Source organism: Chroicocephalus ridibundus, chromosome 8 (genome assembly GCF_963924245.1).
Source record: "Chroicocephalus ridibundus chromosome 8, bChrRid1.1, whole genome shotgun sequence".
NCBI lineage: Eukaryota > Metazoa > Chordata > Aves > Charadriiformes > Laridae > Chroicocephalus > Chroicocephalus ridibundus.
In genome coordinates this window covers 41,138,659-41,152,604 of record NC_086291.1, presented here as the reverse complement: position 1 = coordinate 41,152,604, position 13,946 = coordinate 41,138,659, and the positions used below count along the sequence as shown (strand labels likewise).

Genomic DNA, 13,946 nt, shown 5'->3' with positions numbered 1-13,946 from the left:
CCAAGGCATGCAATCATTTATGTAAGTCCATTCAAGATCTGTAATGCCATCAAAGTTACCTTTTGCAAAAATATACAGTATGCAGACACAGTCACACCTAAACCTATGCTAACACTGTAGATTAATTTAAGGGACTAGCGACCTAACTATTTCTGAGGAGAGAGCTTTCAAGTGAACACTACACTGAAAACTACACAGCAGCAGACCAGCCTTGGAGGAAGAGAGACGCAAGAGAAGAGTTCAAGCACCTGATTCTCAGAGAAGCAAAGGCTAAAACTCAGTATGAGGGCAGTGTGTGCAGCCTTTACTGCAAAAGCAAAGCAATGGGTATTCTCGGTTACTGTGCGCGCTCTACGCTAAGCTCCCTTGAAAGAGCACTGGCCAAGATGTACAGGGAGAGACTTTATTTTTTTTATATACATATATATTTAAAATTTCTCCAGCAATCACTGCCTTGGTCCTCGGCAGAAACTGGGCACTGTGAGAAGACTGCTGGGATCGAGACCACAACGACATGCTTTTCACACCTGTGATTCATATAACATGAAAGGAATGCTATTTTCAAAAATAAATTACATAAAGTATGGATCCCTAGAGCTCCATGTGCTGGAACACGAGTGCATAACAGACCTCCCAGCAGGAACTGAGACCAGGGAAAACAAATGCTAGTAAAATAAAGCGCACAAGAAAAGAAAAACTCATACACATACTTTTTTTGCGGGGCTGAGATGGTGATGTAGATTGTGAAGTGGTTCCATTAGTGCCGCTCTCCTCTTCCTCTTTAGCATCTACTTTTATTTCAGGCTTCTTTTCTTCTATTTCCATTGGCTCCTGTTTCAGTTCTGTTCCATCTGTTTCTTCTTTTGTTTGTGAAGATCCTTGTAAATCCTCCTCCACCTTAAGAAAGGATGCAATGAGATGCACCATTACATCTACGACCCAAACTTGAGTCATCAACATTTTAGTTTGAGATTGTCAAAGCACTCTCCGTCCATGGCTTTCCTCGGGACAGTTACTTTCCAGTAACTACCCTCCTCTCGCCCCTTAGCTCACCAATTCAGACACATCATTAAGTGCTTTTATATCTATCACTGCTTTCAGTTAAGCTGTATAGAATCTCATTTACCTCAGTCTTAGCTTCCACTTGTGTCTCACTAGTCTCTGGCTCAGTTTCTTCAGTTTTAACTTCTGATTTGCTTTCTAGCATTGGTGCATCTGGTCCTAGTTGCTGGGAATTCGTATCAGCACTAGCAACTGAGGCAGGGGTGGGGACCCTGTTATCAATACTAGCTGCTGCCTGGGATAGCTGTTGTAAAAACAGTACAAAAGAAAGACACTGCATATATAGAAATATTTTCCTTTACTAAAAATGAACAGCACAAAAGAGACATGAGATGATATTCTAAAACAGTGCAGAACATGGGATACAGGAGCTCACTGTAGCCAAGTTTCTGTATAACACATTTAATAACTCTGTTTTACAGAGGAGAAGCCAAGGAAGAATTCTGCCCCAAAACGGCTTCTTTTTAGAGAGAAAACACCTGCCCAATAAAATACTGTACATTCCTTGACATGTGCATTCATCCTGACTAAAGCTTAAAAGAAAAAAATTATGCAAATTTTATGATCAAAAAAGACCAATTCTGATTAAGGCCAAATATAGCATTAGGCCTGTTATGCCTCATCTTTCTGCACACTGCTGCCATTTTTACTTTGAGCAGTTCGAAGTCATTCAATACACCCCCCCCTCCTTCAAACAATGCCGACAACATCTCAACACACACACACGCATTTTTACACATCTCTTTAATGAACCCTTTGGTCTAAAGTAGAAGCTACTATTGACAACTACGGGCTCTATACATTCACGACATGGTGCGACACATAGGGAGAACTCTTGTGGAATGCCACTACGCAAGAAAAACGCAACTAACTGGTACTTACTGGAGTGCCAGGTGGCTGTGCCTGCACAGATGTTGGCTGTTGCTGAGATGGCTGTGGGGTTGGCACAGACTGGGGTTGAACTGGGGTCTGAGGTTGTGGTGTGACTTGGGCCTGTGCCGCGGTCTGCCCCGTAGGTGTGCTTTGTGTCTGTGTCGCGTTTGGAACCGAACCGGGTGTCGGCGTTGGTGTTTGTCCTGAAGATGAGACCGGTGTTGATGGCTGAGTGGGTGCTGCCGGCTGAGGAGGAGTCATTCCAGTTGGCGTTTGGTGCTGAATAGGTGGCATCCCAGCAGCCGTGGACACAGGGGGTGTAGTCTGATGTAGAGGTGGCTGCGTCACTGGTGGACACGGTAACTGCCCACTCTGCGGTCCAAGCATGTTCATGGAGTTGGGAAGAGCAGCACTGGGAACCTGCCCCTGCTGGAGAGAGAGACTGTGTTACAGACACATCACTCCCGAAACTCTGGGAATCACACTTATCCTTTAAATCACAGCACTGAAGTCTTCTTTAAGAGAATATTCTAAGCCTAAACACGAGATCAGCTACAAACAAGTGTTGCTATTGCAAATGACTATGCTCTGATTTCTCTAATCGTTTTCATCAGCTCTTACTCAAAGCCCTCGCTCCTAGACCTAGATGTGCCATGCACGCCTTTTTACATTAATTCTACTAGCACAGAGAGGGAATCCTCACCATTCCCGAGTAACACAGAAACCCACAGGCAGTGGGTTAGACAGTCTCTAAATCACGCCATTAGCTGTGCAAAGGTCAGACTTTGCATACAAAATGTTTTCAAGCAAATACACTTTTTAGGCCACGAATCTAGAGCAGTCCTGCTTTAGAAGACAGTGCAACACATCTAATGCCTGCCCTATTGCATATTTTTTTTTCTTTCTTTTTTTATTTATTTTAGAATTCTAAATTGACTACCCCAGATGCTTAAGGAAACGGTGGATTTGTTTTTCAGAGCGTCAACAATAAAATATCCTGGATGTGCACAGACTTTTAAACTATACATTTTACTAAAGATTGCATCAGATAACTAGTGATAAAAAAAGACTCTATACTCAGATTTCTAAGAGTTAGAGGTTTATCGAAATCAATTAACAGTTTTCTGTGGGTTTCAAATTTAAAACATGCTTCTGTATTGCCTGTACATAGTCAGTTTTATCGAACTAAGTGCATTAGGAAAAAAATGTTCACCACAAAGGTGGTCCAACAACTGAGCCAGGGCCCAAGAAACTGTTAATGTTCATCCTGAACATATTCCAGACTTGCCTCAGAGCCCTTCATAACCTGATCTAAGTTATCTCACATTTGAGGATGGGGCTGGACTCGAGGACTCTGGAGGTCTCAACTAATCTAAATTACTTGGACTCTGAGTTAAAAACCAAGCATCTCCCCGTGGAAAGGCACATACTTTAGCATCATAGGCACAGCTGCTACTTCACTGACCACTACTGTAACAGAAAAATGTCACAGAACAAAAAAGCAATTTCCTTTTCAGAAGTAGAGAGGTGAAAACAAACTTTACAAGATCTTTCCCAACCACTTTATTGTAATTCTTGATCTAAAGTTAGCTACTAAGGTCCATACGAAGACAAAACCATACGGTCATAAACATCCCATAAACTAACTTCTGATATTCCCCCTAAAAATCTCATCAGCATGCACTTTAAGATTTTAAATCAGGAGTTACAGGTAGTTGCCCCCCAGTTAGCATATGTGCATAGGTTATAGAAGAGCTTATGAAGAAGGCAGATGCAACCCAGGATCCCCCATAGTCAGAAGTGACTACAATAAACAATGGATATATCAATATAAACACACACATATATGAATTAAATAAATTAGAACAAAATAATTAAGAGCAAATAACTCCAGTATTAGAAAATACGTCTCACCTGTGCCACCCCGGCCTGGGCTGTTGATTGACCCATGCCCACATTGTTCACATTCATAGCCCCAGTGGATGCCGGAAACTGGTTCTGGGGCAGGAATTGGTTCTGGGTAGGAGCCTGACCCATCATGTTGTTGGAATGAGCTCCCATCATGTTCTGTGGCTGAGGCATTCGGGAAGGAGACATTGCCATCTAAAAATTAACACCCAAATGGAAGACAGTACTGTTTAGTATTACGTAGCAAGACAAAGGAAAATATCCTCAAGGTGATCAGCCAAAAGATAGGACAAAAAAATAAAAGGAGAACTGGCTTCAGTAAACCAAATGGAAGTGGGCACATGCATATAGCGTTAGAGTTTGTCCCACAGTGTTAATTCGGAAGCTATTTTTAAACAAGTAATATTCAAAATTCTACTAAGAGTGTTAAAACTCCATTCTGTTCTCTGAGCTAACGGAGGCACTCCAATGAAACTGCAAGTATTTTTGTTTTTCTAAAGAATATAAACATGTTTTCATAAAGGAATAAAGGAGGTATACACACTGCAAAGACACAGTTTCTGGAAGAACTATGCTCTTCCACAGACTGTTGGAGATTATCGCATCTCTGGCATTTACCTCTCTAAAGCTGAGTTGTTGTTTTTTTTTTTTTTTTTTTTTTTAAATTGAAAACAAAGGCTTCAATAAAGGCATGACAGGCTCGGTATGTTTCCATGAAATTATCCTACAATTTGCAGTACTGCTTTATGACATGGCCTTTTCAGAACAGCGTTAACACTGTTAAATGTAACCGACCAATTTTGAGAAGAACATGGTAACAAGAAGTACGAACCGCAGGAACAGCGCCCATGTTGTTCATTTGTACGGGGTGGTTCATTGGAGAAGCTGCACGGGGTCCCATGGGTGCTTGTGGCATCTGTACATTCCCTATGGACATGGGGTTAAACTGATTCATTCCTGCAAATGCACCCCCAAAACAACTCATTAGGAACAAGTCATCAGAATTTATGTATGTATACTCTACTATAAAGTTAACATTTATTACGACTAAAGTTTGACTGCCCTACACATTGTCTTTTTCATTTAATTTTGTTCAAATTACTTGGCTTAACAGACCAGTCAGGACACAAGAAGAATTCAGAGGAAGACTGATTAGGGTGAAATATAGCTTTTGATGTCTAAAAAAAAAAATAATTAAAAAAATTTGCAAAAGATGAAGACTGTAGATGACTTGCAAAGACAGGATGCTATTTGTAAATAATATCTTGGGATGGTTTCTTAAAATCAGGCATTTGCTTTGAAACAGCCATGTCTTATTCAGGCCTCACTGAAATGATTGAAGTAAATATGATAAAAATATTTATTGTATATATGAAGGCAACACCTAGCCTCAAATTAGGACAAAAGCTAGCAATGTGCTTAAATAGGTGCTGTGCTTTTTGTACAAAACATTTAACCCCTTCAAAACACCCAAACTCATCTAACAGGAATAAAGGTGTAAATAAATAATTATGGAGCTATACTTGCTATCAACTTTTTCTCCTACTGAAATGAATCTTAAAAGGATGTAACTTCTCAAGGACATTTCAACGCAAGTTTCAACCTACTACTAACTCTGAACCAAGAAAAAAAAAATAATTAGGGACACTTTTTTGGAGGAAGCTCAACCGTCTAAAAATCATGGGTCTTTATTTTTCAGAAAAAGCCCACCCGTGAGCCCACAGCAGCCTACATCAGTGATAGCAAGCCATCAGTGCTATGAACAAGCTACAAGGCTCTTTCAGATGCATTTTGCCTCAGAAACCAAGAAAGTATATCATTAGTTATAAAGGTTCTAGGATTAATGTGCTAAGTTTCCAGCTACAGGTGTATTTTTGGCTAATTAACTGATGAAAACATGCCAACATCCCCCCCCCCCCCCCGCCACCACCATCACAGTGTTTTAAATTAGATTATCCACAGTATTCTTGCTTGCACTCTTCTTTTTGAAAGGACTGAACTACTTCCCGAATTGCTAGCAAAGATACTCGGCACGTATTGTCAGTTCTTAAGACAAGACCGCACTGAGACAGTTCCTGCCACAGAGCAACAACAGGGAACGATGCTGAAAAAAGGGAGACCCAGTAGTTCCCCCCATCCCAACTGCAAAAGGAAAACAGAAGATCAGCTTTCCCCCCTAATAATAATTTTGAACCCACAAATTGCAATTAGGGAGGAAAACATAGATACCTTGAGAAACCTGCATACGACTTATAGGCACAGTTGGCATGGACATAGGCCCATCTGCAAGACAACAGACGAATGGTCAGCAAAAAACAATTTTAAAGTATGAACTTTAGGTTAGCATGAGAGCCCAAGGGCACAGACCGTGCGGAGCTACAGGTGAAAAGCAGAAGTACCTCCTATAGAAATACTTACTGGGCGGCCTCACGGGCTGTGCCTGGCCCATGGCAGCAGCCACCTGCGGGATACCAGGGGGCTGAGGTCCTGGGGTCTGTAAGGCTGGCTGATTCCCCAACATCCCTTGTTTATGTAGACGAGACCTCCGCTTCTCTTCTAGCTCCTTTTGTATCTTGTAGATTTTCTCGGCTAATAAGTGATAGTATTCATCCTAAAAGAGAAAAGAAAAAATGGTACTCAGCATCAAGTATAAGAAAGCAGCAGCAGAACTCAGGTAGTCCACCAGCATAACCATCACCTGTTTGTTTTTTTTTTTTTAAATGTATGCACCTGCCTATTTGAAAAAGAAGTATTTCTTCCCAGAATTCTGTTAAATTGAGACAGTCTCATCACTGCTTTAACGCTGAAAAGGAAAAACAAAGCTTCCAGAAAACACATATGACACTTGGCTTTATGGCTATCCTTCATATCCACTCTGAGTAGATTAGCAGGCAAAGTAGAAGACTCTAGTTTCTCTGTTGCTTCAATAAAAAACAGGAAGCTGTGATTTAGTTTCTAAGTGTTAATGATTTTTAAATGTTATTTTCATAATAAACATTTCCATTAATTCACGGACAAAAACAAAAGATGATCCCAGCCACACTGTTACGCTGAATAAACTTCAGGAGACTGATGTTAAGGACAAATCAATTTTTACATAAAGAAAGGAACCGTTCTTTTCCTAAACAGGGAATAAACAACAACAGACAGAACCCCAAAGGAATGGAGGAAATCAGTGAAAAATAGTCCACAGGCACAGACAACTAAACACTACATCTCTACAAGATGAAAAATCCATTTTACTCAATCCACATTGACAACAGATCAAATAAGGCAGTCACAGTGCACAGCAAGGTAGACAATTTTGCTTGTCAGAAATTGCTGGTCACACATCTGCCAAGTGCATGAGATTATGCACCTGTTCAAGGCAAAAAATCCCCACAAAGCCTCAAGACTACATTTTTTCTGTGGGGTCACCAATTCTCTTAAAACCCAGTGTTACATGGAGCAAAGGTTGAGCGATGCTTGTCCCACAATCGTTTTGCCTTCACCCATTTTTCACCAAAACTAGAATTTTTTATTACAGTAAGATTTGAGTTCATTTCAGAAAACTAATATAAATATTCCTCACCAGCCTTGTTAAGAAAGTCCAGTGTTGCAATATAAAGCTTTATTTTTAGGTCACTTCCCTCCTCCAAATGTCTCAAAAATCCATCAGTGCAGACACTTTCTGCTGTCCGCTTTAAAAGCACTGCAGCCCCTTCCCTCCTCCTGCTCAAGACACTTCACCTATAACTTGTAAATTTAATATTGTGCTACTTTCGTGCCACAAAGATTCCTGAAAAGGGACGTGTTCACAAGGAGCACGTACTACTAAACCAATGTCAAGCTGCTTACAATGACACCTCATACTAATCTGTTTTTCAATGTCAAAGTAGAACGGATGGTCCTCAAAAAAGAAGGATGCAATTCCACGCGGCATCGTTAATACATTCTAAACTACTCCCTTCTTCCAAGTTTGCTGCTTGGAGCCAAATACCTTAGATGAACTCCCATAAAAGAGACTTCTGGCAATGAGGCTCTGACAGCTGTTTTAAGGGGTGAAGAGAAGATGCTTCTGGGTATTTGTCGGGCATAGAGGTAAGACGACATTTAATTTTATAACCAGAATTCTACTATGTCCATCCTTACTGAGAAAGTATTTAGGTGCACATGTATGCCTATGAAATCCTCGTTCTCTCTGAAGTTGTTCTCTAGCGCTACCGGGGTGACCACACACAAGACTTCCTTGCTAAACAACCTCCTGGTAGCCACAAGGAGAATATGATAGTCACTGACCAACACTGACACAGCAGCAGCATTACAAGCATGGCCACTGCCTTTCTATCTCCAGGAAATAAAACTTGTATTCCATCTTTAGGTCTTCTGGAAGACTGTCTGAGAGGGGCAGACTAAGTGTTACCATCTTACTGGATGACTAGCACCTGAAATGCCACTAACTCCTCTCTTTAGATACTCTTACCTTATTTAAGAAAGGACCTCAAGATTCTGATCAGGTAAGATCTCACTAGCTATTATTACGGGTTCTACTAACATTGTCTTTACCTGACAAAAACTTTCATGGAGCGGTTTCTTCAGCGTAGAATTACCACAGTGTCATAATAAAATAGTATCCCCAGCACGTCAATCAACAGGGGTTTTCTCCCTCTGAGTAACAGAGATTTGAACTGACGCCTCTTTGCAGACAGAGCAAAAATCATGAACAAGAGCAGGAATTCTGTCTTGTTTCCCATGCACAAGGACAAAACACAGACAAACTGACTTTTTAGTTGTTGAGACATGAAACCAGCTCTGTGTCTTAGCCAAATCACTCTAGGAAAGAATTCCAACAGCGCAGGTAAAAAAAGGTGAGCAGTATAACAGGACTGAGTCCTAGAGAAAGCCTCCAATGGTAAAGAGGCATTTAGAAAGTTTTAAAACTGCTGTTTACATGGACTTCCAGAAAGGAAAAAGTCAGCAAGGGAAAAACATCAAGAACAGCAAGCTGTGCTCCAGTCTGCATGCGCGTCAATCCCACTTTCAGGAGGAATGCAAATAGGGCCGGGATGATGTTGTCTAGTTTTCATGGAGCCGAGGGAAGTGAATTAGCTTAGAGTGACATTAATCAGATGGCTTGGGACACTACAAACACTACCACAGACAGAACGCACAGCTTTCCTCATCCAGAGAACAGTGAAATGATTCTCTGTGGTTTTCATTATGCGTATCAGATTTCTAATACTTGTAATAATTGTTTGTTCCTGAACATATACGGAATGCCTGGACTGAAGCGACATACCCTACTGTTAGCAGATTCATACATATCTCCTTCCACTTTCCTGGCATAAGCTACCAGGTTCTCCATGCGGCGATCCTTCAGTGCTGCCGGATCAGGAGTGGGGAAGATGGCTTGGACACTACAAGAAAGGAGAAAGAATAAAAGAAAAATTATTCAGAGAAAATGAAAAACATAATTCAATACAGCTTTATAATATTCAACCTGGCCATTCCTTCATACATCAGAGATGTAAAAGCGTATCAAAATTGTTTTTGAAAAGACGGATCTATATTACATTATTCCCTACAAGATTAAAGCAAATTTGATGATGAAAAAAATGTGAGGTTTGACAGTCTGGAGTCTAAATAGAGCACAGCGAATTTACCAGCAATATAAACTCATGTCATGCTCATTCCTTAACGAACATGAAGAATGAAATGAAGAGGAAGGTTAAAGGTCATCCTCAGTGGCCCAGTGTCAGAGAACCGCTACTGGTAACTTTCTCTTCAACAACTTTTCAGCTTAACAGTAGAACTACAGTATTGAAATTCTTAAAAAAGTCAGGAAAAATACGTGGTCTTGGTGAATACTTACAGTTTATGCACTAAATGATTGCGCAGGTCCTGAGTGACATGTTCATGCCATGCTTTCCTTACCCCGGTACTAGAAGGAGGTGCAGCTGTTGGCATTGAGCTGAGGTTTCCAACATTGCCAGAATTTGTGCCATCATTCATTAGCGGGCTAAAATAAAAAGAAAAGGGACTGCTACAGCACAGAACACAGAGTTTTGTTGTACGTTTGATGCCTGAAGTAATTTTTAAGGAATTTCTTTCAACACTTCTAGCTACTGGGAAGCTAGCAGTTCCCCATCTCCCATTAGGGAGGTGATTCTAGACAGCCAGCATGGCTTCACCAACGGCAAGTCCTGCCTGACCAACCTAGTGGCCTTCTCTGATAAGAGTGACTACATCAGTGGGCAAGGGAAGAGCTATGCATGTCGTTTATCTGGACTTCTGTAAGGCCTTTGACACCGTCCCCCACAACATCCTTCTCTCTAAATTGGAGAGATATGGATTTGATGGGTGGGCTGTTCAGTGGATAAGGGATTGGTTGAAGGGTCGCATGTCAATGGCTCAATGTCCCAATGTAGACTGGTGACGAGTGGTGTCCCTCAGGGATCCATACTGGGACCAGTACTGTTTAATATCTTCATCGATGACATGGACAGTGGGATCAAGTGTACCCTCAGCAAATTTGCTGATGACACCAAGCCGAGTGGTGGACTTGACATGCCTGAGGGACAGGATGCCATCCAGAGGGACATGGACAAGCTCGAGAAGTGGGCCCATGTGAACCTCATGAGGTTCAACAACACGAAATGCAGGGTCCTGCACGTGGGTCAGGGCAACCCCCGATATCAATACGAGCTGGGGGATGAAACTTTCCTGCTGTTTTTTCATCCGACAACGTGGGCGTGCAGCCCAGAAGGCCAACCCTACCCTGGGCTGCATCAAAAGCAGCATGGCCAGCAGGCTAACAGAGGTGATCCTGCCCCTCTGCTCCACTCTGGTGAGACCCCCCTGCAGCACTGCCTCCAGCTCTGGGCCCTCAGTACAGGAAGGACATGGACCTGCTGGAGCAAGACTACAGAAGGCCACAAAAATGCTCCAAGGGCTGGAGCACCTCTCTTGTGAGGACAGGCTGAGAGAGTTGGGGGTGTTCAGCCTGGAGAAGAGAAGGCTCTGGGGAGACCTATAGCGGCCTTTCAATACTTAAAGCGGGCTTATAAGAAAGCTGGGGACAGACTTTTTAGAAGGGCCTGCCATGACAGGGCAAGAGGTAATGGCTTTAAATTAAAAGAGGGGAGATTTAGACTAGATATTAGGAAGAAATTTTTTACGCTGAGGGTGGTGAGACACTGGCCCAGGTTGCCCAGAGAGGTGGGAGATGCCCCATTCCCTGGAAACATTCAAGGTCAGGTTGGACGGGGCTCTGAGCAACCTGATCTAGTTGAAGATGTCCCTGCTCTTTGCAGGGGGGTTGGACTAGAGGACGTTTAAAGACCCCCTCCAAGCTAAACTACGCTATGGTTCTACTGCATCAAACATTCTCTAAGTGAAATTTTGATATCAGCAAACTGCAACACCTACAGCAGCAAAGCTCAGGAGTCTGCAAGACACGGTATGAATGATAAAGAATCACAACTTAAAAATACAAAATATTCTTCCTTTGGGAATTCATTTAAAACTACTAAATACTGTGGTAGATAAAGAATCGAAATAGGAAAGGAGAGCGTAGCTATAGATGTGACTGATCATTTCCATGCCAATACAATTAGTTTTTAAAGCATGCTCTTTATTTACATTCATAAGCATGTAAATAAATGTTTAATTGAGCAAGAATGAAAATGCGTGCATTACTTATTTGTCCCAAGGGATGTTGGAAGAGCATTTTCAGAAATTAGACTAGCTTGCTGGTCTGTTGTTATTCCTCCTGTGGGAAGGTTCATCTGGTTGGCTCCTTTAGGACAAAATTAAACATCATTGGTACCCAGTTCACAATTTTGACAATAACACGGCAAAACTACACTTTACTGACCCAACTGGTTAATAAAAGAAACAGAGTATCAGATAAGTACTTCTATGATAATATCTGCTGTGGTATATATACATAGCTACTTATGGAATCAAGTTACTTTCAGGCTGAACCTTTTTTTCTACAAAAACTAGAATTTAAATTTACAATTCATAAACTCTTCAGATGAGTTCAATAAGCTAAAAGGACGATAATACTAACAATTAAGTTCCAGAAAGAAATCAGCATTTGAGACAGAATTATCTGCTTGAACAGGTGAAATATTTGCTAAACCAAATTCTGTCTAATCACCGCAGACAACAATAAGCTATGAACTGTATTTTAAAAGAAACTAAAATTACTGCTATTTGGCAGAAGCAATATATTCAAACCTTTTTAGAAGTCAAATGTAAATGAACGGCAGTGTTTATAAATATATAATTTTACGTTATTAATCAACATTAACAGAAAGTCACTACTCTGGTCAAATGAAATTCAACAGTTCAGTTTACTTTAACACCTTAGTTTCTAATTATTTTTTTTTCCACCTACCCAATGCATTAATGGTCCTCATTTGCTGGTGAGCCTGAGGCTGTGCCGGCTGTTGGCCTTGTACCTGGGGCTGCAACTGCGTTTGAGGCTGGTTGCCATATGGCAGTCCAAGAGCAGCATAGGCTCGTTGCATGGAGCTGGGGTCAATCGGATTAGGATTACTTAGCGATGGAGTATTCTGCTGGCCTGTGCCAACAGAACCGATGGAATTTTGGATTCCACCAGCTGGAGACCCTAAAAGGGCTATAAAAAAAAAAAAAGAAAGGATAAGAGAAAATTGAAAATCAACGAGGACAAACAAGAAAACAAATCATGCCAAGAATCAACAGAACATGCATATAGTTATATGGTATATATTTTTCTGCCAAAGGACAGAGTGACGGGTACCCGAGATGCCAAGTGGGGAAACTCAGCCTTTGATTCTACAGGACAGAAACCACCCTAGCAATTAATACATGCAGTCTAAAGAGAAGTGCTGTAAATTTCAGGCAGATAAGCCCATAATTACTGAAATATACATAAAGTATAGGCTCCAATATAAGGCTAAATAGGATTTTCATGCTTGGGACAGTAGACTAAGGGGGGAAAAAAAATATAAATTAATTCCTCTACTTCCCTCTTTCCCATCAATCCCATATTAGGTCAAAATATTTGGCTCCAGAACAGAGATCCTGAGTTCAGCAGAAATACTGTGTCCTTGGACACAAAGGTAATAGTGAAGATCTGATGGCAGAAATTTTCATTCCAAGCAGTCACTAGATGAATCCTCTGAAGGCCAAATTACCCTAAAACCCAAGTTATTCAGAGATATGAAAAGCCCTGATGGGTTTCAGATAGTACTGACAAAATCTAAAATAATTTGAAGAGTCAGAAAGGGGATGAGCCTGCCACAGGTTTTGGTAAACTATTTAGAGAATAATATTTAGGTATTCATTAACCTATATGACCACCACAGCCAACAAACCTCTCTCACCACACAGATGTATGGAAAAATAATTTCCATTGTAGGCAGGAAATTGAAACAACAGGGAAAAGGAGTTTTTACTAAACCCAGAAGTGAATAAAAATCTGCTTTCTAGTCCTCATTTTAGCTGCCATTCTAGAGTAATAACGTGCTCCATTGTGAATGACACAAGGAGCATATCCCTCACTATGGAGGCACTGCATTTTGATAACCAAGACTCTGGTAGAAGTAACACTAACACAACCTCCACATTTTCCTCCTCAAGTGATTAAATATGTAATGTGCATTAGAAATTTCTGGGCTAAACATAGCAACAATAATAGCTTTTAATACAGGAAACAATAGTTGTTTTACTGAAATATTAGGAGAAGCACATGGTTAGAAAAAAAATAAATAAATCAGGAACAGAAGCCTTCTGAGACATTAACAGTAATCTAGGCTTTCTTAAATCCTTACCCACTACGGAAACTGAGAGAATCACTGAAAAAGATACACATACTTTCAGCTTCCATCCAAGAGAAAATACGCACGTTACAGAGTCCAAACTTTTCCCTCTCCAGATGGGAATTCAACTTGATCTCACTTGCCAAAGAACTACAAATAAATACAGTCGGAGATCCCCCCTCTCCAGAATAACCAGCCCCACAGAAAACACCCTTTTTTCCCCAAGGACAACCTACAGTATTTTCAACACTGGGTTTACCATGGAAATTAGGCTTACATATGCTTACACTCTGTGGACACATTCATAATAAC

At 41.0% G+C, this 13,946-nt stretch overlaps 1 protein-coding gene across 7 annotated transcripts in view; it reads right to left on the bottom strand.

Moving 5' to 3' along the window:
• CREBBP (CREB binding protein) overlaps positions 1-13,946 on the bottom strand; it is a 97,210-nt gene that overhangs the window by 31,164 nt on the left and 52,100 nt on the right. For 3 of the 7 annotated variants that reach the window (XM_063342993.1, XM_063342995.1, XM_063342998.1), the window contains 11 exons: positions 12,227-12,469; positions 11,521-11,620; positions 9,695-9,841; positions 9,122-9,239; positions 6,262-6,454; positions 6,073-6,126; positions 4,676-4,800; positions 3,850-4,038; positions 1,945-2,364; positions 1,127-1,306; positions 711-897 (listed from right to left, as the gene is read on the bottom strand). In XM_063342993.1, coding sequence (XP_063199063.1) covers positions 711-897; positions 1,127-1,306; positions 1,945-2,364; positions 3,850-4,038; positions 4,676-4,800; positions 6,073-6,126; positions 6,262-6,454; positions 9,122-9,239; positions 9,695-9,841; positions 11,521-11,620; positions 12,227-12,469 — 1,956 coding nt within the window. The remainder of the gene's footprint in view (positions 1-710; positions 898-1,126; positions 1,307-1,944; positions 2,365-3,849; positions 4,039-4,675; positions 4,801-6,072; positions 6,127-6,261; positions 6,455-9,121; positions 9,240-9,694; positions 9,842-11,520; positions 11,621-12,226; positions 12,470-13,946) is intronic. The other 4 variants (XM_063342994.1, XM_063342997.1, XM_063342996.1 and 1 more) reach the window with 3 other exon arrangements.